At 41.0% G+C, this 25,434-nt stretch overlaps 1 protein-coding gene across 7 annotated transcripts in view; it reads right to left on the bottom strand.

Annotated features, from left to right (window-relative positions):
• The window catches only part of IMMP2L (inner mitochondrial membrane peptidase subunit 2), an 861,474-nt gene that overhangs the window by 794,184 nt on the left and 41,856 nt on the right, over positions 1 to 25,434 (bottom strand). For all 7 annotated transcript variants that reach the window (XM_044992961.1, XM_044992979.1, XM_044992971.1 and 4 more), the window contains exon 3: positions 19,204 to 19,307. In XM_044992961.1, coding sequence (XP_044848896.1) covers positions 19,204 to 19,307 — 104 coding nt within the window. The remainder of the gene's footprint in view (positions 1 to 19,203; positions 19,308 to 25,434) is intronic.

Below are 25,434 nucleotides of genomic sequence, written 5' to 3'. Positions count from 1 at the left end.
GGTGGCGGGGGGGGGTCCCCGCCGCGGGCCTTCGGGGCACTTCGGTGGCGGGTCCCGGAACAGAAGGGGCCCCCCGCCGCCGAAGACCGGGCTGCGCTTCTTTGGCGGCGGCGGGTCCCGCTTCCCGCCCCGGCCCCAGCCTCTTACCCGAACGCGTCTCCGGCGGGACCTGAGCTCCGTCCCGCTCAGAGCCGCGTGGTGAGGGGGCGGGGCTATGAGCTTCACGCCGAGTGGAGGCAGCTGCCCCGCCCCCTCCTCACGCCGCTATGAGCGGGGCGGGGCTCAGGCTCCGTTGGAGCTCCCAGCCCCACCCCCTCACCACGCGGCTCGGATCGGGGCAGGGCTCAGGGGCCCCGGCGGAGACTCGGCACTTGATGCGCTGAGGCTCCCGGAGAGGGGCGGAGGCGGGAGCCTCCGCTCTTTTCTTGGGGGCCCCTGCGGAGCCTGGGGCCCGGGGCAAATTACCCCCTTTGCCCCCCCCTCTGGGCAGCCCTGGAGTCACAACTCTCTGGGATATGTGATCTTCCTAATCCTGAGCCTCTAGTATGAGGTATAGGATTTTTGCCTCCAGCCTCATCAGAGAGTGAGTAGAGATTCTGATCCAGGGCCCAAAGGTAGGCAGCTGAGTCCTGCAACCTGTAGTGCTATGTGACTGCATCCCAAGATCACTTTCTACCAGCCTCCATGGGCAAGAGCCCCCCGCCCCCTTTGGCTGCCAGCCCCCCACCCACCCCAGCGCTTTCAGCCCTGGAGCGCCACAGCCCCAGTGCCCCCAGATTCCCCTGAGCACAGGGCAGGCAGCCCCAGTGCCTCCAGCTCCCCCGAGCACTGTGCGCCATGGCCCCAGAAGCCCAAGTGCCCGGGGGCCCCCCAGCGCTGAGTAGCCCCAGTCGCCCTAGTCCCATCCCTAGCATGCTTTCGAGAAAGGGAGCAGCCTGCCTGGTCTGGGGCCAAGAGGGATGCAGCAAGCAGTAGGGGGGCCTTGGGGCAGAGCGTTGTCGGGGCCACACGGGGCTGTTTGGGGAGGCCTAGCCTCCCCCAGCCTACAATACGCGCTGCCCATGGTAATCATCAAGTGATCCATCCCCTATCGCTCATTCTCAGCTTCTGGCAAACAGAAGCCTTGTCTCTTAATATCATGGACCTGATACAGCTACAACTACACTGCACAGAAATGACATGGCAGTTCATGTATATGCGGGACAGTTATTAGCACCCTGGAATAATCAGTGAAGGACAAAGCCCAGCTCCTGACCTTTGGATAACTGCACAAAGCAGACCTTCCAACCACATATCTCACCTCCTCTCCACATGGAAGGGTGCTATGCCACCGAAGGCTGTATAATGTTTTCTGCAGAGGGCAGCTGGAGCTAGGGATTGACCTCAGTAACACGGTTCACCACAATGCAGAGGGTGGGACTGTCAGACGTGCACAGAGCCAACACTGAAGCACAGATCACTATTGAGGTACCTGTGGAGCTCAGCAAGGTTAAAGGGCCACAAAGAGGAGAGACTTCCCTCCCTCTCACCCAAAAGTACACAGAGTTAGTTTCCTTCCATGGATGTAGTGAAGGAGGGAATGATCTTGGCCCATACTCCTTCTGTAACAAGCTAAAAGGAATATTTAAAATAAGAAAACTACAGGAATTTTATTATAAGAAAGAGGCAAATTTATAGCTTTTCTATAGTTTATGTAACCCTCTAGGATTCTCTGCCCCACTTCAGGTCCCTTTGCACCACTTGCACGAGCTCAGTGCAGGACTGAATCTGGCCCTTAACGTATGTCTATAAAGGTGTAGGGAAAAAAGTCAATGTTCCCCTTACTATTCTAATACAAAAAGCTACTATTTATTGTGGGTTTTGTTTTTTTAATCTGGGCACCTAAACTGACCACCACATACTTCTATAGGCACTGAAATCTGCAATTTCTTGCTGAAGTACGCAGTTTAGCTGCCAGTCTGAGTGCAGACCAGATGCCAGTTCATGCCAAGGTCTCTGAGTCTCAACTGAGCACTAACACACACATAGCTGGAACCAGTCTGGTTCACCTATGTGTTACCATTATTAAAAAACATGCTAAATTTATAAGAAGGTGTTTAGACTTTATGAAACACTTTTAGGATGCTGCATGTCTGAATCTCACTTATAATATCTGTACGCCATGTTATAAGGTGATAATAAGTGCTTGCATTGTAATCCTCTGTAATTGTGTAAATCAAAGGAAAAAGCAGCTTTAATTAATGTAAAATGCTGGCTTCCTACAGCAGGTGTTAAGTCCTGCCCACCAAGAAGGCCCACTGAAACCAAATGAGCCATTGTGAAATATCAAAGAACAAAGACTTTGCTAATTGCAATCTTCCCCCACCCCTCCACGAAGAGGAGACATTAGCATGAACTCACCCCATCAGTTTGAACTCTGTGGGGAAGCGAATAAAAATCCCCCAACAAGAAGAAACTGTATCTCTATGCTGCTTGGATTTTGGGAGGGCAAGATTTCTAAGCATAAGAAAGGAACCCCCAGCTATTTAGCCTGGGTCAGCCCTAAAGGACATATTCAGCTTGCATATTACAGCAGCTTCTATCATCTTTTGAAACGTAAAACTAACTCATTGTGTGTGTGTGTGTGTGTTTATCTGCTTTAACCTTGTAAACAACTCTTATTCTTTAATAAATCTTTAGTTAGTTTATCGTAAGATTGGCTACAAGCATTTTCTTTGGTGTAAGATCTAAATTGCAGTTAACTGGGGTAAGTGACTGGTCCTTTGTAATTGGGAGTTGTCAGGGTTTCTTCCCCACTCTGAACTCTGGGGTACAGATGTGGGGACCTGCATGAAAGACCCCCTAAGCCTATTTTTACCATCTTAGGTTAAAAACTTTTCCAAGGCACAAATTTTACCTTGCCTTGAACAGTATGCTGCCACCACCAAGTGATTTAGACAAAGAATCAGGGAAAGGACCACTTGGAGTCCTATTCCCCCAAGCCCTGCACCCCACCCCTTTCCTGGGGAAGGCTTGAGAATAACATCCTCACCAATTGCTACAGGTGAACACAGACCCAAATCCTTGGATCCTAAGAACAATAAAAAATCAACCGGGTTCTTAAAAGAAGAATTTTAATTAAAGAAAAGGTAAAAAATCACCTCTGTAAAATCAGAATGGAAGTACTTTACCGAATAACAAAAGACTCAGAAACAGAGGATTTTCCCTCTAGGCAAAACTTTAAAGTTACAGAAACAGGGATAAACCTCCCTCTTAGCACAGGGAAAATTTACAAGCTAAAACAAAAGGTAATCCAATGCATTTCTTTGATATTACTTACTATTTTTGTAAGACTAGACACTTAGTTCAGATATGGCTCAAGGAGATGTATTTTCCCTGCCCTCTTTCCTGGTTGACTCCGGGGGAGACAGACAAAAAACCTTCCCCCACAGATTTGAAAGTATCTTCTCCCCTTATTGGTCCTTTTGGTCAGGTGCCACCCAGGTTATCTGAGCTTCTTAACCCTTTACAGGTAAAAGAGGAATTAACCCTTTACAGGGTAAAGAGGGATTTTATGCTACCCTTAGCTGTATGTTTATGACAGGAGTAATCTGAATAATTGTGATTTTTGGTGTGAGGGACCATCTATCACAAAGACAAGCTTGCCTGTGTGGCAAGATAGATCAGAATACCCTAGGCAACTGACTGCAACTCTATGGTTAGCTTGTTATAGTGCCTAAGGAGTTTACACTTCATACTTGGTTGGAAAAATCTAAGGGCTTGGCTACACTTGAAAGTTGCAGCGCTGGTGGAGGCTCTCCAGCGCTGCAATTAGTAACTGTCCACACCTGCAAGGCACATCCAGCGCTGCAACTCCCTGGCTGCAGCGCTGGCTGTACACCTGGTCTGCTTGGGGTATAACGAGTGCAAGTGTGGCCACACACCAGCGCTGTTATTGGCCTCCAGGGTATTAGGAGATATTCCAGAATGCTTTTAACTAAATTATTCTCTTTGTTTTGTTATGCAGCCTCTCTTTGTTTTGTTGTGAACTCAGAGCTCCGCGGCGCTCCGGAGCACAGGGAGCTGCTTATCTAAAAAACAAACACAGCTCCTGTTTGCTGTGATCAATCTGTACCTGACTGTGAACAATCAAATGAGAAAAACCCCTGCCTGTCTCATTCACAGGGGTTGAGTGTTTCCTTGATGAGGAACAGCGGGGGCAGAGGGGAGAACGGGAGTCCGTTGGATGCAGGCTGTTTGCAGTTAAGAGTTAAGATTAAGGGGTCGGGAACATTTTCTGATTTTGCAAGTCAGGAAGCTAACATACAGTGTTGGCTCCAAAAATCCACTCTCTCTCTCTCTCTCCCCCGCTCCCTGTCACACTACACACCACCCCACCCCCCTCTTTTGAAAAGCACGTTGCTGCCACTTGAACGCTGGGATAGCTGCCCATAATGCACTGCTCCCAACAGCGCTGCAAATGCTGCAAATGTGGCCACACTGCAGCGCTGGTAGCTGTCAGTGTGGCCACACACCAGCGCTGTCCCTACACGGCTGCACGACCAGCGCTGTAACTCCCAGCACTGCAACTTTCAAGTGTAGCCAAGCCCTAAGTATAGAACTCACAACCAGTTTGGAGTTTGTGTCCGGCTTCTTAACAGTCTGCCCTGAGTTTGGTACTCATGCTCTTGAGCCACTCCAGACGGCTTGGCACTGTGCTCTATCCGTTATACTGAAGTGAACAACTTTTAACAGAGTACCTGCATACCAGTGCCCCAGTGTAAATAATCTATACACACTTGCCTGCAGCAAAGAATTTTATTGGCTTATCTGATTTTAAAAATTCTGCTACCAAATTACCCACATTCTTTATATGGATAAAAAATGTCTAAGATGTGTACTCTGTTACCTTATTGTACATACATCACAGCAGGCATTTATATACCATTAGGCTCCTCTGAAATCAAAGCAAGTTCCTAGGATCTAAATTATAAATATTTCAAAAAGTACAAATGACATCTTTCTAAATCAGGACAGCTTTTAAGCTCCCTTTGCACAACATGAGTTCCATCATGCTGTAAGTCAGCCACAGCAACAGGATCACAGATGGCTTTCCAGCCAATCAAATCATAGGTGTAATTTCTGCAATATTTCAAACAGCTGGCTGCCCATTTAGACCCACTATCTTCAAAATACTATGATTCCTAGTCATCAAGAACAAGAGAGAAAACCCCATTCTATATTACTTACTATTCCACTGAATAGCAGAAAGAATAGTAAAAGTTGTGTCATTTGTAGATTTCTTTGGATTCCCCCAACACACACACACACACACACACACACACACACACACACACACACACACACAATTAAAGGAGACCAAAAAGAATAAGAACCTGATTTCATTTCACAAGTTAGATTTAGAAAATTACTGGTCTTCCCTATATATTTACATTGCTCCTACCACTATGGTACCTGACCACCTTCCAAAATTTATATGAATTCATACAAATGGTCACATATAGACCTAATTTTTTTCTCTCTTCTATCCCACTTCCTAGAATCAATTACATTTCAGGTGGGAACTTAATACAATCCTCATCCTTTTATTTTTCATTCACAACTTAATACTGCCATGGAAGACAACTGCATAACTCCCATTTATTTCAGTGTGAGCACAGTCGGGTCAGAAGCAAAATCTTTGCAATGGCAAGTGCGCTTTTGCACACATGAGGTTATAAAAAACTCAAGTGAAATCCTGACCCTGTTAGTCAATGGGAGTTTTTCCAAAGGTTATGACTGAATCAGTCTACAGGTGTCAGTCTGTGTAGAAATACCAAGTAAAATAATTGTATTATATCTAGTATACCTGTTGATAACTTGATTTTTTACCAGGTCCCCACTGCTACCTTTTAAAGAGAGACTAAAAACTACACACATCCATGCAACAATAGCAATAACTAAACATACTGTAATAATAAATGATAGTTTTTCCAGCACACTTCAGCATTAGCAGTACTTTAGTTGGATGAGGATTGCAGCCTGCCATCTCCCAGTAAAGTAGTAAGTTAGTTTACACTGCACTGGATCGATGGGGGAGTTTCTCCCACCAACTTACCTTATGCTTCTTGTTCTGGTGGAGTACCAGAGTCGAAAGGAGAGCGATCTGCGGTCGATTTAGCAGGTCTTCACTACTGACCACAGCGTCAATCCACAGTAAGTGTAGACATACCCTTATTTAAGGGATGTCATTAGGATAAGGCTAATAAAAGTAAACATTTCCTGCTGCTACAAAATTTATTTTTGAAGTAGAGGATATTCATCGTTTTACAAAGTTCTGTTCTCAGTTACATTACACCTATTATACTAAATGACTGTTGTGATCAGATTATCTAATAGATGTTGCTGTAGTAGAGAGACAGTTGCTTCTTTTATCAATATTGATTGGTATGTTCTGGTCAGCTTCAACAACAGGCAAAGGGCTTGCTTCAGCCAGTCAGATGAGTTTAACCATGAAAGTGAAGGCTGTTTATTTATCAACCTGTAATGTGTGCTAACAAATAAGATAACAAAAATTGCAACCAGTGATAATTTACTGTTTAACTTTTCTCAGTAAGTGGCAAGCAGATACCTGGATAACCAGTCAGGTACAAGAACTGAAATAAAACAGAACACAATATGATAGTCTCACTGGCTGGCATACATTACATTTATCATGCTATGAAAGTGGATCTTTCCACAAATTATTCCATTACAGTCATTCCTTTCATGAGGTTTTCTAAATCTACAATTGATTTCCACACCATTAACTAACAGGAAGCAGACTACTTCCTTTTCAATTCTAAGGATTAATTGTAAGCTTTAAAAAAATCCTTAACACAGCATGTCCATATATGTGGTACTTTTTGGTTCAAGGAAACCAGCCTGCCACTCAGAAGGAAAGATTCTTGCAATCAAGCCAAGTGATATTCCTGGTAAAGCCTGCTAACTTTATTTGGGGGGGGGGGGGTGAGGAAGGAAAGGAGGAGGAGGGAGGACTAATTGGGGCAGCTTTTCCCCCTCTGTAATTTCAATTTCCACAGTACAACAAAAATTGCCTGTCTAGAGCACTCCTGCCCACTTTTAACATTTTTTTAAATGAAACCCAGGATTGTGTACAGTACTTGAAAACATTATTTGGGAAACAGATTTTACCCACTTTACAAATACAAGGTACAATAGGTTTGTCTTTCCACAACTCTATAAAACCTGTAATATACAGTATAATATCTAAGCTAAGAAAAGACCATAAAGTAGATAAGATAATAAAAGTAGAATTACACACATGATTTTTATCAGGAAAAGACATAATGAAAATTCTGTCTCTAGCCAAAGAAAGAGAAGAAAAGAGGAGAATCTTTTGAGGTCACCAAGGCCCAAAAAGTAAAGTGATTATTTAACTTCTGTGTCAGCACAGTTTCTTCATGCAGTGTCCAGCATCCCAGAAGACTGATGACTATGTATTGAGCCCTAAATACAAACAATAATAGAACAGAAATAGGCAGACTCCAGAAGGTCAAGCAGAAATATTCTAGTTCAGAATTTGAGACAGGAAAAAAAGTTTCGGAAATTTTAAGAAATGTTAAGTTTACATTTATATAGGTTTTAAGAAATGCTAAGTTTACACTTGTATAAGTTCTTTAGCCTCCCAGTCTTGGGAGTTGTGGTGACAGGGCTCACGGTAGCATGCTAAAAATAAAATATGAATGACTGTTCAGAGTAGCAATGGTTGATCAAAATTCAGTGCAGCTTTCAATAAATACATTTGTACAGATTATCTTTTTTTTACTTTATGCACAAACTCATTAATGAAATAACTGTAAAATATGTAGCCTTTTATGAATATTAGAGGTGGTTGAAACTAACGAAAAGGAAGGAAACTTTTGTTAATTCATTTTGTATAATTTGAACACTCAAAATGTTGGTTTCCATGAAATTTACAAAGCCCAACATATTTCTCAGTTTGGATCATGAATTTCAACTTTATTTCAAAATTTTTGGAATTTAATAATTGTGACCATTTTTCTGACCACAGCAACTACCTTTAGCAATTCTGACCTGTGGAAAGAAATCAGAGAGCAACAGAGATAGTCACAAACACATCTGTAACAAATATACACAAATTGATACAATTGGATATGTGTATAACTGCATCCAGAAGCGAGCCTCCCAGCTCAGGTCCATAGACTTGGATTAGCATGATTCACCTTAGCGTGCTAAAAGCAGTAGTGTAGACATTGCAGCTCGGGCTGGAAGTTGGACTCTCAAGCCCACCCCACTCCCACCCTTAGGCTTGAGAGCCTGAGCTACAATGTCTAGCTATTTTATTTTTAGCATGCTACCATGAGTCCCGTCACCACAACTCTGTGAAGCTAGATTAGGAGGCTCACTCCCAGATGCAGTGTAGACATACCCATAGAGACACAGCAGATCAAGCAGGGACAGAATGGCCAGGGTTCCATGCACTCTGACTATCTCCAGAAGTAGCATGTGTATCTGTACTGGATACTGCAAATGCCGGTCAAAGAAATACATGATTTTAAATGAGAATTATGGACAGCCCGACTGAGGTAAGTGAGTTGGAGGCAGGTAATGAAAAGGCTTTTGCTGTCACTGAGGGCGATGAAGGTTCCCAGGTGCTCATTTTAGCTGAACTTTTACAACCATAGAGTAAAGTTCAAGAAAACTTTGAATCACAAATACAAGGTTCATTTCAAGGGTGATTTAGGTTCAACGTGAGAATTTTGCTCAGCTCTGTTATTAGGCCCTTTTATCCATCCGTCTCACAATACATGTACATTGTTCCCTACAATATATTTTTCTTTTTGTACCAAAGGTGTTAGTATCATACTAAGCTTCCTTTCTATGATGTTTTACAGTGTGCTGAGATATTTGACAAGCAAAATAACCGTAAAAAACACACCCATACAACTGTATATTATGATGATTTCACAAGAGACTCGGCATCTTTACATTCAGCATCTTTGTGCCTTCAAATGGTTCCCAAATACTATATTTTTAAAATCACAAAATTAATGTTGAGTTGATTCTGGTGTATGGGCAAGACTCTCAAAGGCAATGGAAGTCACAATCGAATTTTACCTAGGACATGTTCAGGCAATTATCTATCTGAATTTACTGTATAAAGCTCCTAGATTTGACAGAATTTCATCATGTTGTAAAGTATCAGTCATATCTCAAAAGGAAAAATAAATGCAGACTTAATCTCATAGGTTTAGTTATATGTGAACTGATATTGCGTTCAGTGAACCTATGACTCAGAAGGTTATAAATGATGAGATTTTTCTACTACAGGCAGTACAGCTCTTGTGTGTTTGACTAGTAACATTCTTACTTTTATTAAACATGGTCTTTTTTCATATTTTATCTTTTTCTCAGCAAGTCCATGATCATGTTAACAAGGAAATAGTTATTTTCTTAATTACGAATTTGCTCCCATGTAAGAAGTTAAGCTACATTAGCCAGAGGACACTGGTTTGGCTTCTGCATACCTAAATTCCATCTATAGCTTGAATTCTACCAGATTCTTTATTTCCTCACCTAATTAGTCATGCAGATTTGATGTACACTGTTAAACAGTTGCTGCAATTTATCTGCAATGATCTGATGGTTGTATTTAAACGGTGACTAAAGTTGTTCTTTAAGTAGAAATCAAAGTGTACATTTGAACAGGAGCCCAAAGTGCTTAATAAACTGATATACAAAATGGAAACACAGGCAGCAAAGTAGTTTAGTGGATTAAGCATGGGACTGGGAGTTTGTAGAGTAGTAGACTTTGAAACTGATGCTACATGAGCCAGAAACAAGAAAAATCTCTCTGCCTCAGTTTCCCTGTCTGTAAAATCGATATAGTATTATAATACTCAGTATTTCAAATATGCTATCTACATAGTTTTATCACAGAGGTTTTGTTAGAATTTATTAGGAAATGTCTATAAACTGTTTTGACTACAACCAGAGACACTGTGGCGTAGTGGACAGTGCACTGGACTGGGACTTAGGAGACCTGGTTTGAATTTCAAGCTCAGCCACTGGCCTGCAGAGTGACATTGAGCAAGTTGCTATACCTCTCTACCTCAGTTTCCCCATCTGTAAAGCAGAAATAATGGTACTGTCCTCCTTTGTAAAGCATTTCAAGAGCTACAAACAAAAAGTTCAGTATAAGAGGTAGGTATTTTTATAATTTATTTTAATAATTATTACCCTCCTCAATACTTTACTGAGTATTGAAATGCAGCTACTAACAGTATGCAGGGAATAGCGCACATCAATATTTCACAGTAGTTCAGGACATGAAGTACATAATGTTGACTATTTGACCATATAACACCAGATAAAAGGTGTTATATAAATATTTTCATTAATTTATTTCCTAAGCCTTGTAAAGGTCACATAATTATATAAATTACACATGAACAAGATCTGTTAGATCATTTATTTCAGTATTTCCAGGATTGTCCCTTACAATATATATTTTAATGTTCTGTCCACTTTAATTTCAGTCCTTTAGAAGGTTTAATTTCAAACCTTTAGAACAGGGGTCGGCAACCTTTCAGAAGTGGTGTGCTGAGTCTTCATTTATTCACTCTGATTTAAGGTTTCACGTGCCAGTAATACATTTTAATGTTTTTAGAAGGTCTCTTTCTATAAGTCTATAATATATAACTAAACTATTGTTGTATGTAAAGTAAATAAGGTTTTTAAAATGTTTAAGAAGCTTCATTTAAAATTAAATTAAAATGCAGAGCTTCCCAGACCAGTGGCCAGGATCCAGGCAGTGTGAGTGCCACTGAAAATCAGCTCCCGTGCCGCCTTCGGCACGCGTGCCATAGGTTCCCTACCTCTGCTTTAGAAGCACCTTGGCAGTCAATATGGATGACTACATGCTGTAATTATAAGAAATTTCATTTTTCACTTTAGATAGAACTCATGTAAAAATTGCTCAACTGGAATCCAAGTGTGCACACAATGTTTTTTTAAGATTTCATTTGCATGCCTAGGTTTCTAATCTGCTTCATTAGTTGTAAGTCACTGTAAAATGAGCAATTTTTAGGTGTGTAAATTAAGCACAACATTTTGAATGTTAATTTAGTTTCTACATTCAGCATTTGGAATCAGAGCAATACTATTTCCACTACTACACTGAGTCAAACTGTCCCTTGGCCATTCATTAGTGAACTGAATGGAGTAGTACAAGAAGCTGTGACAGAGCTATATTAAAATATGTTATATGTCTGCTGTTTTAAAAGTCTGAATTTAAAAAGTGTACTGTCAAGTTTACTCATCCCAAAATTTGACCTACCTTTTTTCTCTTGCCATGCCCGTATAAAACTAATTCTAAGTGTGTGCACTGGAGAAGGCTCCAGAGCAAATGTTCCAACCATATTTTTCTAAAATAAATTAAAAATACCAGTAACTCCGGAAGAGAGGAAATTTCATTGCCAGACACCAGAGATTTTCAACAAACACATGTAAAGTAAATGTTAGCATTATAAATCATTGCTTGGCAATATCTTTTTAAATAAAAAGATTACACAAGATATCCCCAAACCTACACTAGGCATCATGGCAAAATAGGCTCCAACAAAGACCCAGGGTCTGAATTACTTGCCCCAAAGCTGCAGGTTTACCTGAAAGCAGCTCACAGAAGTGTGCTTGTCTTTAACACTCAGATGCCCAACTCCCAATGGGGTCTAACCCCAAATAAATCCGTTTTACCCTGTATAAAGCTTATTCAGGGTAAACTGATAAATTGTTCGCCCTCTATAACACTGATAGAGACATATGCACAGTTGTTTGCTCCCCCAGGTATTAATACATACTCTGAGTTAATTAATAAGTAAAAAGTGATTTTATTAAATACAGAAAGTATGATTTAAGTGGTTCCAAGTAGCAACAGTCAGAACAAAGTAAGTAACCAAGCAAAATAAAATAAAATGCGCAAATCTATGTCTAATCAAATTGAATACAGATAAGCTCCTCACCAGTTCCAGAATGCTCCCTTTTACAGGCTACTCTCCTTTTAGCCTGGGTCCAGCAATCACTCACACCCCCTGTAGTTACTGTCCTTTGTTCCAGTTTCTTTCAATATCCTGAGAGGTGGAGAGGCTCCGTCTTTAGCCAGCTGAAGACCAAATGGAGGGGTCTCCCAAGGGTTTAAATAGACTTTCTCCCCCGGGTAGACACCCCTTCCTCCCCCTCTGTAGAATTCAGTCAAAAATGGAGATTTGGAATCACATGGGCAAGTCACATGCCCATGCATGACTCAGGACTGGCAGGTAGCAGCCATTACCCACATGCTACTTTGAATGTCCTCAGGTAGACTTCTTATGTGGATTGGAGTCTTCCAAGCTCTTTTGTCTGTTAAGTGCTTCCTGATTGAGCACTTAACTTGCACATTCCTTTCCCAAGAAGTGACCAAATGTTCTAACTAAAGCTACCTAGAAATCAAGCAAGTATAGAGCCAATGTTCATAACTTTGAACACACAAATGATACCTGCATACAACTAGGATGAACATAACCAGTAGATCATAACCTGTACATAGATGTGTTACCTGGCACATGTAGCAAAACCCTATTCCAGTTATATCATACATACATTAATAAGCATATTTCCATAAAACACATTCTAAGCATATTTCCATAAAGCCTTATGGGAGGTACCATCACAATATCCCCAAACCTACACTAGGCATCATGGCAAAATGGGCTCCAATTCTACAATACACTATGGGTATGGCTACACTTGCGAGTTGCAGCACTGGTGGAGGCTTTCCAGCGCTGCAATTAGTAAGTGTCCACACCTGCAGGGCAGGTCCAGCGCTGCAACTCCCTGGCTGCAGCGCTGGCCGTACAACTGGCTAAGCATGGGGAATAAAGATTGCAGCACTGGTGCTGCAGCGCTGGTCATCAAGTGTGGCCACACACCAGCACTGTTATTGGCCTCCAGGGTATTAGCAGATATCCCAGAATGCTTTTATAAATTACTCTCTTTGTTTTGTTATGCAGCCTCTCTTTGTTTTGTTGTGAACTCCGAGCTCCGTAGCTCCGTTGATCCCGGAGCTGCTTATCTACAAACACAGCTCCTGTTTGCTGTGATCAATCTGTGAACAATCAAATGAGATAATGAGGCAGGCAGGGAGTGAGTGTTTGCTTGACAGAAATGGGGCAGAGGGGAGAGAGGGAGTCCGTTGGCTGCAGGCTGTTTGCAGTTAAGAGTTAAGGGTAAGGGATCGGGAACATGTTCTGATTTTTCAAGTCAGGAAGCTAACACACAGTGTTGGCTCCAAAAATCCACTCTCTCTCTCTCGCCCACTCCCTGTCACACTACGCCCCGCCCCACCCTACCCCCCTCTTTTGAAAAGTACGTTGCTGCCACTTGAATGCTGGGATAGCTGCCCATAATGCATCACTCCCAACAGCGCTGCAAATGCTGCAAATGTGGCCACACACCAGCGCTGGTAGCTGTGAGTGTGGCCACACACCAGCGCTGGCCCTGCACAGCTGGATGACCAGCGCTGCAACTACCAGCGCTGCAGATTTGTAAGTGTAGCCATACCCTTTGTGTGAGTGGAGCCTATTAAGTTCATTAGTGTTCCACACAGGTTCAGAGTTGTATCTGCATAGAAGTCACTAGAAGATCTAAACTTATTTCACCATGATACCTATTGCAGTATCAGGGACTATTTTAACATTAATACAACCTCTTTGTTTTAATTGTGTGCACCTCAATGCAGTTCTCGGATTCTAACCACTGAAGATAACCCACATGCATTTTTTAAAAAAGAAAAAGGTTTATATTTTTAGATACAGGCTACCCTACATAAATATCCAAGGAAAGCACCATGACAGAAAGGCACATGTATCACACACAATGAATTTACTTCATATTCATACTTCAGAGTCATTTAATTACCAGGAAAAAAATCTGTCATTAGACCTTATTCATTTTAAATTACAGCCAAATTTTAGTGATGGTTAAATTCATTTTTCCTAAATTTGAACCGACTCAAACATTGTGGTTTTGAAAATTTGGCTCAACTTGTGTAGGATTTATGTTCTGCTTAGATGAGATTGGGGGAGGGGGAAGGCATTTATTATGTTTTAACATATGCACTGTATCAAAAGATCGTTGCCTCTAGCTGTCTGAATTACCTCAAACACACCTTTAATAAAAACTTGCAGAAAAACCTCAGAAAGGGTTTAAAAATCAGAAAAAGTTATAATTCTCTTAGTTAGACAATTATAGAGTGGTGATTGAATCAGGACCTCTGGAATGTTAACAGAGTAATTAGTTTTTAAATTAAAGCTTTAATTAAATATAAGTTAATAGTTTAAATTTAGAAAATCCAAAATGGCTGACCAAAATTTCAGAAATGGGGATGATGTAGTGGAGGATTCCATTTCTAAGAGACACAGGGAGCCATTACCTATGGTGTAATAATTTCACTTCCTGTGACACAATGGTAAATTCCACTTCCTGGGAGGAATGACTCAGCAAAATCCCAAAGGAGTACATAGAAGCCCCATAGGAATGTACAGGGATGGTGCAATAGGGGAACAGTGTTGCATTTTTCGGATCAGAGGGACACAAAGGGAAGGAGTGTAAATCTAATCTTCCTTTTTATTCCTAGAATGTGTGGATTTTGTCTGTAAATAAAGCTGGGTGTTTGTGGTCTGAGTGAGATTTTCCCCTACCCATCTAGTAACCACCCAGCCAGTGCTTACCGGATGATTAGTGTTAAGTGTTTCACTGTTAATTGTCTAATGTTTAATTATTAAAGGTTAAATATTGAATATATGATTAATGATAAATGTTAAGTGATTGTTATACAGTAACTCCTCGCTTAACATTGTAGTTATGTTCCTTAAAAATGTGACTTTAAGCGAAACAATGTTAAGTGAATCCAATTTCCCCATAAGAATTAATGTAAATGGGGGGTTAGGTTCCAGAGAAATGTTTTTCACCAGACAAAAGACTATTGTGACAGGGTCAGGCCAGATGGCTACAAGAAATTGGTCAAAGGTAGATACATTAGCTCCAGGTTAAGCAGATCCCTTTTCCATGGGTAAGATAACAGGGACTATTCCAGAACACTCAGGAATTTTCTAGAACTAATTAAGGCAGGCAAGCTAATTAGGACACCTGTAGCCAATTGGGAAGTTACTAGAATTAATTAAGGCAAATCAGGACACCTGGTATAAAAAGGCTCTCACTCCAGTTAGTGCTGTGTGCGTAAGGGAGTGAGAGGATGTGCTGCTGAAGGACTGAGGAGTACAAGCATTAACAGACATCAGGTGAGTCCTCTGGTGAGGACAAAGAAGGTGTTGGGAGGAGGCCATGGGGAAGTAGCCCAGGGAATTGTAGCTGTCGTGTAACTGCTTCAGAAGGCACTCTAGACAGCTGCAGTCCACAGGGCTCTGGGCTCGCCCGGGTTCCCCCCAAAACCTCCCAACTCCTAATCCAACACAGGAAGATCTCTGAGGCTAGCAAAATCCGCCAATAAGCGCAGGACCCACCAAGGTAGAGGAGGAACTTTATCACGCTATATATAAATGTAAACAAACTTGTTTGTCTGAGCAATTGGCTGACCAAGAAGTAAGACTAAGTGGACTTGCGGGCTCTAAAATTTTACATTGTTTTCTTTTTGAATGCATGTTTTTTGGTATATAATTCTACATTTGTAAGTTCAACTTTCATGATCAAGAAATTGCATTATAGTAACCTTTACCCCGATATAACGCTGTCCTCGGGAGCCAAAAAATCTTACTGCGTTATAGCAAACTTGCTTTGATCCGCCAGAGTGCGCAGCCCCGTCTCCCCGGAGCGCTGCTTTACTGCATTGTATCCGAATTCATGTTTTATCAGGCCGTGTTATATCGGGGTAGAGGTGTACTTGTATTAGGTGATTTGAAAAATACTATTTTTTTTTTACAGTGCAAATACTTGTATTCAAAAATAAATATAAAGTGAGCACTGTACACTTTGTATTCTGTATTGTAACTGAAATCAATATATTTGAAAATGTAGAAAATATCCACAAATATTTAAATAAATGGTATTCTATTATTGTTTAACAGTGCGATTAATCGTGCGATTCATGTTTTTAATCGCTTGACAGCCCTAATATATATCTAACACAGGATGAGTAAAAGACCTGAGAAACTGCTATGTGCTGACATGGCATTAGGGGACAAAGGCATAAGCAGGCAATATTTCTTTGTTTAATACATAAGTTGCCATATTTTTCCCTTCTCTGTTTCTTGTAAGAATTGATAAGGCCTGCAGCTGCATGAGAAATGTAATTATCAAATAAATGCCTTGTGTGTGAAAGAAGGTAAAAGAAATGTTATCTCCCCCTCCCTTCCTTTCCTAGCTACATAAACAAGCCCTGTGGCTCAGGGCACCTTCCTCCCTCCCCTGAGAACTGCTCATTATGGAAATTTGTAGCAACAGATTGTTGCAAAGAAATGCATTTTCAAGGCAAAAATGCCTGTATGACATGCGTAATGCTGTGAACAATAGATAGGGATGGGTATACTAGCAGTATGGGTGTTTCTATTACTTAATAAGGGTTTTGGGGTGTTGTAACGGATGTAGCCGTTTACATATTAACTTACACAAAAAGAGTGTGCTGTAATTAATCCAGTGCTTACTTGACAATTGGGTTGAGGGGAACAAGTATCGCAATAAAGAAGCCCGTACTCAAATCCGCCTCTGGGTCAACCTGCTCCTTCTAAGAAAAACTAAAAAGGAAACAATGAAATCACACTAGGTTTTACAAGCCTCACACTACACAAACTTCACCTCTACTACCAAATTCTTCCATCACTCACTCACACTGAAGCCAGGAGAGCAACACCCAGACGCCAAATCTGGCCCTGTATGTCAATTTATATTTTTAAGGATTGATGCCACAGTATAATGCTTCTCATCTACAACCAGAGACTGTGTGTCATGTGGGTGTACATGCAGTTGCTGATTTTGTAAGATGTGTAGTGACGCATACCTGTTATCTCGGAGTCCAACTGAGTCCTCTAACAAGCAGTATAGTGATGCCCATATCAAACACTCAGTGCAAGAATAAGCTAGTAAAATTACACACACACAACCTATGTACTGATCACTCAATCATATAACCATAGGTGGGGGATCAAGATGAGTAGGATAAATAAATTAATCCATTACTCAATAAAAGACTCATGTACCAGAAGTTAAGCCTCTTGAACGAATAAACATGTGCCTGCACAATTTCTTTTCACATGGATACTACATCATACAAGGCTCACCACATCATATTGTTATATTCAGACTTTAAAATGTATTATGATATATTGGCCTAAGTCACAAAATTTGGACCTAAACTTCTCCAAAGTTTGGAAGGAAGTAGGAAAGGCCAGTGTACTAGTTTAACTCAATTTCTAATGAACCCACATAATAAGATTCTCTAAATTAAGTAATGACATATGACATATCCTTCAATATTTCTACATAAAAAAAACTATTGTGAATCTTCTTAAATTTCATCTCTTTGTTTTCCTTTGTGCTCATTGTGACTTTTGAACATACTATTCTGTGCTTTCCGTACACTTCCCAAGAGAATAAGGAAAAAACTCGGTACAGATGCATGGCTATTATGTGACCTCTTCCACATGGGTGGATAATCTTTCCACTACCAACTAACTGAGGGAACAACCCTGTCAAACAGAAGATAAAAGAGTAATGAGGACACAACTGTATAACCCAGCATGTAAAAGGCTGGTAACAAGAAGGTTTCAAAAACAAGGCATCTGTGTGACATTATGAAAGTAATTCATGCAGATGGATCATACAATAGCAGGGAACCTTTGAAAGCATAATGACTATGTAACCATGTTATTCCACTTGTGCCTGGTTAAACTCGCTGACCTTCTATTCAGTCCAATAATTACTAACCAGATATACTACTGAATTTAAAGTAACCTCTAGGATATGACTTGGGCAGAAGTATGTACACACATGTAGAATCTGCTTCTATGCATTCAATCAATAAGCTGGCCTGAATTTGGAGGCCCTCCACAAAAGTGTAAGGTGTCTCAAATATGAATAATATACTACTTTAGTCAAAGCATTTAGAAAAATCTGTCAGAAAACGCAGTAGCCCATTCAAGAACCAGAAAAAGAAATCCAAAAATTCCTACAAAAGAACAGCAGTAGATTTTTTTATATTTGCTTAAACAATTGGTAGTAAAATTTATATATTAATTGCTACCTCAGTAGACAGGTAGCCATAACAACGTGGTCCATTAAAACAAATGTAAAATGCACAGGGAACCTAAGGACATTAGCTTTGGAAGACAAGTTCAGTTGCAGTCTATATACTGTGCATTTTACTTATAAAACTAAAAACCTTAAGCTTAAACCATCCAAGCATATACTATGAGAATGTATTATATCATGTCAGTTATACACTTTGACATTCCATTTCTATATTACATTAAGACTGAAATGGAGTTTTTGTCCTCTAATGGTCTTGAATATTTTCAACAGAGAAACAGTGCCACCTTTTGGCTTGATACATAGGCCTCCATGTTCTAATTCATAAGCCATTTTTTATAAAGTTGTACTTTAAAGAGAAGCTTGATTTTTGTGATCTTACTTAAACTTAAATGTGGTAAATAGACTTTTCCAGATAAAAGTTACTATATGTTAAACATTAAGAAAATAGAGGGTTTTTCTCCTGAATTAAATATATCCATAAAGCAACATGACCTAAAAAAATAGTCTCTTCATATGCTACATTAATCCAAGTGTTTTTACCTACCTACTGTATTCCAGATCTATAATCATCATTGAACTGATCACTATACTTGCTTAGAAATCTCAAATACCTTACTGCACATATATTTTTTTCTTGGCAGTTCTTGTAAACATCTATATAACAACACACAGTACTTGACACTTTTCTCCTTTCAAGCAAATCCATGATACTGAACCCTTTGAAGATTTCTTGTATGTTGAAAATTTACAATAATGCATTTGTTGCTCATACGATCAATTTTCTGTATAGCTTCATTGCCAGCATAAAAAAATACACCATGGCATTACAGATGGAACCTATTACAATGCTGACGGTTCAAGATGTGTATAAATATGTATTGAAATGTATTTGAAATTACTTACACTAATGACACAATGTCTCCACGTTGCACTTCATAATTCCTAATGCTCCAATGGTTTAAAAGCACTACATCAGATATCTGTCTTTCCCCTGGATTCAAGGAAGGCTAAGGAAAGAGGAAAACAGTTTTAAAGTTAAAAGTAAGAAATTCAACATTTTTCCTAAAACTCCTCCTCTCCAGCTCCTCTCTCATTTCCTGGGAGGTCCCAATCCTGATATCATTAAAGCTAATGGCCATTGGTTTTATGGGACTAGGATCTGAATCACTGGTGAGAAGAGTATGTTTGGTGGAACCTACTTATATTAGGTGCTGATATAGTTAAATACCATATATTTATAGTACATCTCGCAATACATTACAATATGCAATGTACATCTTGTAATACACTACAATATGCAAATTGCAATTCAACTGCAATTCCATACTCTTCTTAGGATACAACAGGAATCAAGAATGAGTTGCACTACAACTTCCCATGAAGAGTGGCACCATTTTGAGAGGAGCCTTTCCACCATAGTCTGTATCAAGTACCACTCATGTTGTCCCTGAAATATATAATGGAGGTCATCTGCTAGCACGCCCCTTTGCTTGACAGATTTAGAGTTCGGGAAAGTACTCAGTCAGGTTGGCATCAGTCCAATCAAATAACTGCCTCTTGAGAGAGTTCTGAGACTGCTAACCCCCTCTTCGAGACTATAATAGACAGTTGCCAACAGAGCTCGTTGAAAAATGGTATTTCCATCACGTGGAAAATTTTGAAAAAAAATATTTATCCTGAATCAGGATGAAAAGTTAAAAGTCACAGGACAACCAAAATGGAATTTTTCAGCTTCCTCCCAGCTGCCCTGGGAAGCAGGGAGTGCCCAGGCTGGCGGGCAACAAGGCTAGTTGGCCTACCTGGTTTCCACTGAAAGTTTTGACAGAATCATTATGCTACAGCAGAATGTTTTGATTCTATCAAATCAGCATTTTCCAATGGAAGTGTTCCATCAGAAAATATTCAACCAGCTCCAGCTGTCATGTTGTTATTACAGTACTAACTGACATGTATCTTGATTAATGGCAGAAAAGACTTCAGATTCCACTTTACAGTTCTCTGTTCTTTGACATTTATGTGGAGCATTCCACCAACCATGAGCTAGTTAGCTTCTGGGGCTCTCCAGCTCATATTGGATATATCTATGATGATCACAACAAATGGGCACAATGCATTGAAATGAAGTCTTCCCAACACACTGTCTTAGAGCTCTCATCAACCTATCATCATTCAGTGTAGGCCTCAGTTTACTTATATTCACAATAATTATTTACAAATTATGTTGCTAGTCTAAAGAAGACTACCTATAATCTCTGACAAAGAATTCAGTTTCACTAAAGTAATTGTAATGATTCACTATTTTCTCATCCGCCTACTTATTGACTCTGTTTTCTATTTATAAAGCTGCTTAAAAATTTCTCTTCATTATAAACAGTGTTTCCTCATTCCTCTTTTGTTTCCTACCCAGACAGAGGCTGACAAAGATTTATTTTAAATAGGACTTGTGTGATATTAACTTATGGACATAAGACAAAAATGGATCCACCAAGGTTTAAGGCAGGTATAAGTCATGTTAACAAGAATGAAACTCATGCACAGACATCAGTATCAGAACAAGGTATAAAACATTTATTTACGATACATTATTTTCGTCAGGTACTAACTACTAAAGATAGTTTCTTTTTTATCTGCAGGTTTAAACTCAGAGTCAAATTTCCACTGGTGTAAATTGGCAAAACTCCAATGCAGGTCAATGGAATTTGGCCCATAATGTTTAGAAATGGCAGGTATAATCATAGTTATTTAACAAACTATATGTATAGCAAGCACCAGTTAAGGGAAATCATCTTATTACAACTATATTTCAGTGGACATCAGAATTTTTTTAATGTTATTTCCTACTTATATTATACTTTCTATTTATGCAGCATCTTTCATCAGAGGATATTTTCTACATTTGCATAGCACTTTACTTTGCAAATGATTCACAAACTATATTCAGGACACTGAAATGCAACCACCTCTGGACTGGAGGGTACGTAGCATCCTGCATGACAGTGAAGAGAGAGGATATTGGAGCAATGACAAAAGCACAAACCCTTAATGTAATTGAAAGTGCCATAGAATCTCTGATGTCTGTTGAATGCACAGACCCTATTTTTTATTTATAGGCCCCTTTTATTAGAGAGGCCTCTGAACTTTATTGGGACTGTTCTAGTTGGGAAGATCATGTGTGCTGCAATCTTGCCTTAGAGATTACAACTCCCATGATGCCTTGGGGAAAGACCGAGACTTTCTCTTCCAGGGAGTGCAGGTAGTGGGCTCCATTTTTTTTATTTTATATTTTTTTGGGGGAGGGGGGAGCCAGACTGCGGGTGTGGTACTCTGTCCATACCAGGAGCTGCTGCTAGGAAGATAGAAGCAGCTACAGAAAGCCTGCTGGGGCTTTGATAGAGGAAGAAGCTTCAGAGATGGTTTGTGGCTTCACTGGAGCCATGGGAGAGACTATTGCTGTGCCTGAAGCTGACTGAGGTGGGCCTGCCGTGAAGCAACTGTGAGCAACCTCTACTCTTATTTGGGAAAGTACTTGCAAGGGAAGGGGCACAAAAGAGAGATTGAGTCTGAGGAGAGGCAGAATGATCTTCCCATCGAACCAGGATCCAGAGCTGCTGACATTTGGTGGGACCAACTCCCATCTTCAGACGGGTTGTGCAGCTTGTTACCTTGACTGGGCTGACACACAGAACCAACAGAGTGCTGTCTCCAGCTTCAGCTCTTCAAGCGTGCCTACACAGGCAAGTGTCTAGGACTCTGAAATCCCAAGCAGCTGCACTCCAGAGTTGGGTAAATGGTGACAGTGTAAATGCCAGTTAGATAAGTTTCATTTATTACTGTATACTATATTTATTAATTTATTCAACTGACCCCTGTGGATTTAAATTAGTAGTAACATTTAATCTTAGTCCGTTAAGAAACTCTGTTTCTTTAAGTAGTTAAGTAAAGGTATGTTAACACTAATACCGTATTGTTCCGAGTATAGGACGCTCCTGATTATAAGCCGCATCCTTAAAGTTTGGTGCTATTTTAAAAAAATTAAATTTTTAACTTTTTTTAACAAAGAAAATATACACATTAGTAGAACAGTAAAACAGTATTTTATTTAATGAATAGGAAAACATGTACCAGTATTTTTAACACTTTTGGTAGTCCCGCTTTTGACGGCATATTCTAGGGGGCGGCATGCCGCTCAATCCTAGGGTGGCATGGTTGCTTTTTTTTTTGGTTTTGTTTGCTGCTCTGGCTGCCCTATAGGGTGCGGAGGAGGGGAGCGCCCTGCAGCAAATTCCACAGGGCAGCCCACGTCCTTCCCTCCCTGCCAACCGGAGCAGCGCGGAGCCCTCCCGGAAGACAGCACGGCAATTGGGGCCGTGGGGTGAGCTCCCCGCTGAAGCGCTGGCCGCCCCCCTTCTCTCTCTCTCTCCCCCACCGCTCCCCCTGGCCGCCTCCCTCTCCCCAACTAGACCAGGCGTGCACTCTGTAGCACAGGGAGTCCCCCTGCACCCTGGGTCTGGCCGGCCTGTAGGGTTTTTGGTTTTGTTTTTTTCCCCTGCTTTGCCAGCGGCGCTGTTGTCCCCCTCGTCCCCCCCTTTGCCACTCCAGCCGTGGTTTGTTTGTTTTTCTCCCCCCTGCTTTACCGCTCCGGCTGTGCTACAGGTTTTTTTCTCCCCTGCTTTGCCGTTCCAGCCGCACCGGTTTTTTGTCCCCCCCCACCCTGCTTTACCGCTCCTGCCGTGCTCCCGGTTTGTTTTTTTTTACACCTGTTTCCCGCTTCAGCTGCGCCGTTTTTGTTCCCCCCCGCCGCCGCCGCTTTACTGCTCCCGCTGCACCGAGTTTTTTTGTTGTTGTTTTTTTCCCCCGCTTTGCAATTTCGTCGTCCCCCCCCTCTAGCCGCGCTGTGTTTTTTATTTTTTTTCCCTGCTTTGCCGCTCTGGGATTTAAAGGGCTCTGGGCTCCCTACGGCTGCCGGCAGCCCAAAGCCCTCTGATTCCCCGCTGTGGCTGGGATTTAAAGTATTTTTATTGTTTTTTTTTTTTTTGCAAGATCCTGATTATAGGCCGCACCCCTAGTTTAAAGACTTAAATTAAGGGAAAAAAGTGCAGCCTATACTCGGGACAATACGGTATAAGTATATTAGATGTATATTATTTGTAATTAGTATTTTGACTTAGACCTATGCCACAGATTATTATTATTACAATAGGTTTATTCCTGGAACTGAGTGTGTACAGGGGCCAGCCAGGTGGAGGCACCGCCAATTTAAAATTCCTTTAGGAGTAAAGTGACTGCAGCAGAGGGGTGGACAGAGGATTCCCACCTATCCAACATCATCACTGGGATACTCAGGATCTCCTTTAATGTCAACAACATCAGGTACCCAGGCACACAGGTGAGTGTTGCCTGTTCCTGAGTAACCCAGGGAGGAAAGTAGCGGGGAGAGCTACATAAAGTTTCATATAAAAGATACCCACAAGTGCACTGCCTGGTACTCAACTTATCTACCTAAGGGCTTGTCTATATGGAGACTTAGCGCACAGAAAGCCAGGGTGTAAATCTACAGCACACTAACCTAATGTGCACTAACTCATTTTAGTGCTGCCATGCACTAAAAGTTCCATAGTGCACTTTGACATACTGCTGTTTGAAACATTCACACCCTAGCTTGCTGCACACTAAGGTTATGTCTGAACTAGAGAGCTTAAAGTTGCCAGAAGCTGGGAATGGGCGATGGGATTGATCACCTGATGATTACCTGCTCTGTTCATTCCTTGTGTGGCACCTGGCATTGGCCACTGTCAGAAGACAGGATACTGGACTAGACAGACCTTTGGTCTGACAACCTGTTTGGCTGTTCTTATATTCTTAAGCTGGAAAATAGATGGCTTGAAATCATGCTAATATTTATTTTGGTCTGACCCAGTATGTAGGGATATTAAAGAAGGTTTATATTAGACATGGTTTATATGAAAAATGACTTATTGTTAATTGATGCCTCATAACTAAAGGTTTATGTTAAAAGTAAATTTGTGATTCTAACCTGCAAGCCACCAGCTGTGTCTATGTGAAGCCTGCTCAAAGAAATACTTTGTATAAAACTTGTTAAACATTAATTAACTCTAAGTAAGCCAAAACAGTAGCTGTTATAGTGTATAGATAGAGACCCCCACCCTCTGTAAATTTTCATCTCAGCTTGTTAAAAGACAGGGAGTCTCACCTAAATTGGTAACACCCCAAAAGGTAACGAGACAGTGAAATAAATGTGATTAAGATAGAGAATGTATGTGAATGCATGCCTAGTTTAAACAATAAATGAATGGTTAGGGAGTTACCAGTCTGAAGAATTCAGTGTTGGCTGAAGAAGGTGTCAAGTGGGATCAACCAGATGACCCCCACCACCTCAAAGAAAGAAAAAACAAGCATCTGACAGAATGGAGCCAGCCATCTGCTGATTGATTTAGCAGCAGCAGAATGAAGCAACTCCTATCAACTAACATAGGGAAAAATCCCTATAAAACTGGACTCTAAAGAATAAGGACTTTGAGTCTATGGTTCTGCTGCCAGCCTCCAGGAGCATCAGATGCATCTGACACAGACTCGGCTCCATCCTCATGACCAAGATACCTGGCCAGTAACTTGGCATGAGCAACATCTAGGCTGGTAACTATAACATCTATACAGAACCTGAATGAATGAGTGTGTGAGTGTGTGTGTGTGTGTGTGTGTGTGTATAAGGAATAAGTAGTAATAGAAACAAGTAAGAAAACATTGTCTTTTGTTTTGTTATGGTATTTACAATAAATGTGGCATCTTTGCCTTATCCCTCTTAATAAGATCCTGCTGGTTTTTATTATATTGGTACAACAAGTATGGCCGTTCTTATGTTCTTATGGCACAGCTGTACTGATGCAGCTGCGCCGCTCTCTCTCGTGTAGCCGCTCTATGCAGATGGAAGGGAGCTCTCCCGTCAACATAATTAAGCCACCCCCAATGAGCAGCGGTAGTTACGTCAGTGGGAGACGCGTAACTTATGTCACTCAGGGGTGTTTTTTCACATCCCTGAGTGTTATAATCTTTGCCAACATAAATGGTTGGCATGTAGACATGGCCTAAATCTTTGTGTGAAGAAACCCAATAAGG

This window comes from Mauremys mutica, chromosome 1, assembly GCF_020497125.1.
Source record: "Mauremys mutica isolate MM-2020 ecotype Southern chromosome 1, ASM2049712v1, whole genome shotgun sequence".
NCBI classification, from domain to species: domain Eukaryota; kingdom Metazoa; phylum Chordata; order Testudines; family Geoemydidae; genus Mauremys; species Mauremys mutica.
This window is presented reverse-complemented; position numbering and strand designations above follow the sequence as displayed.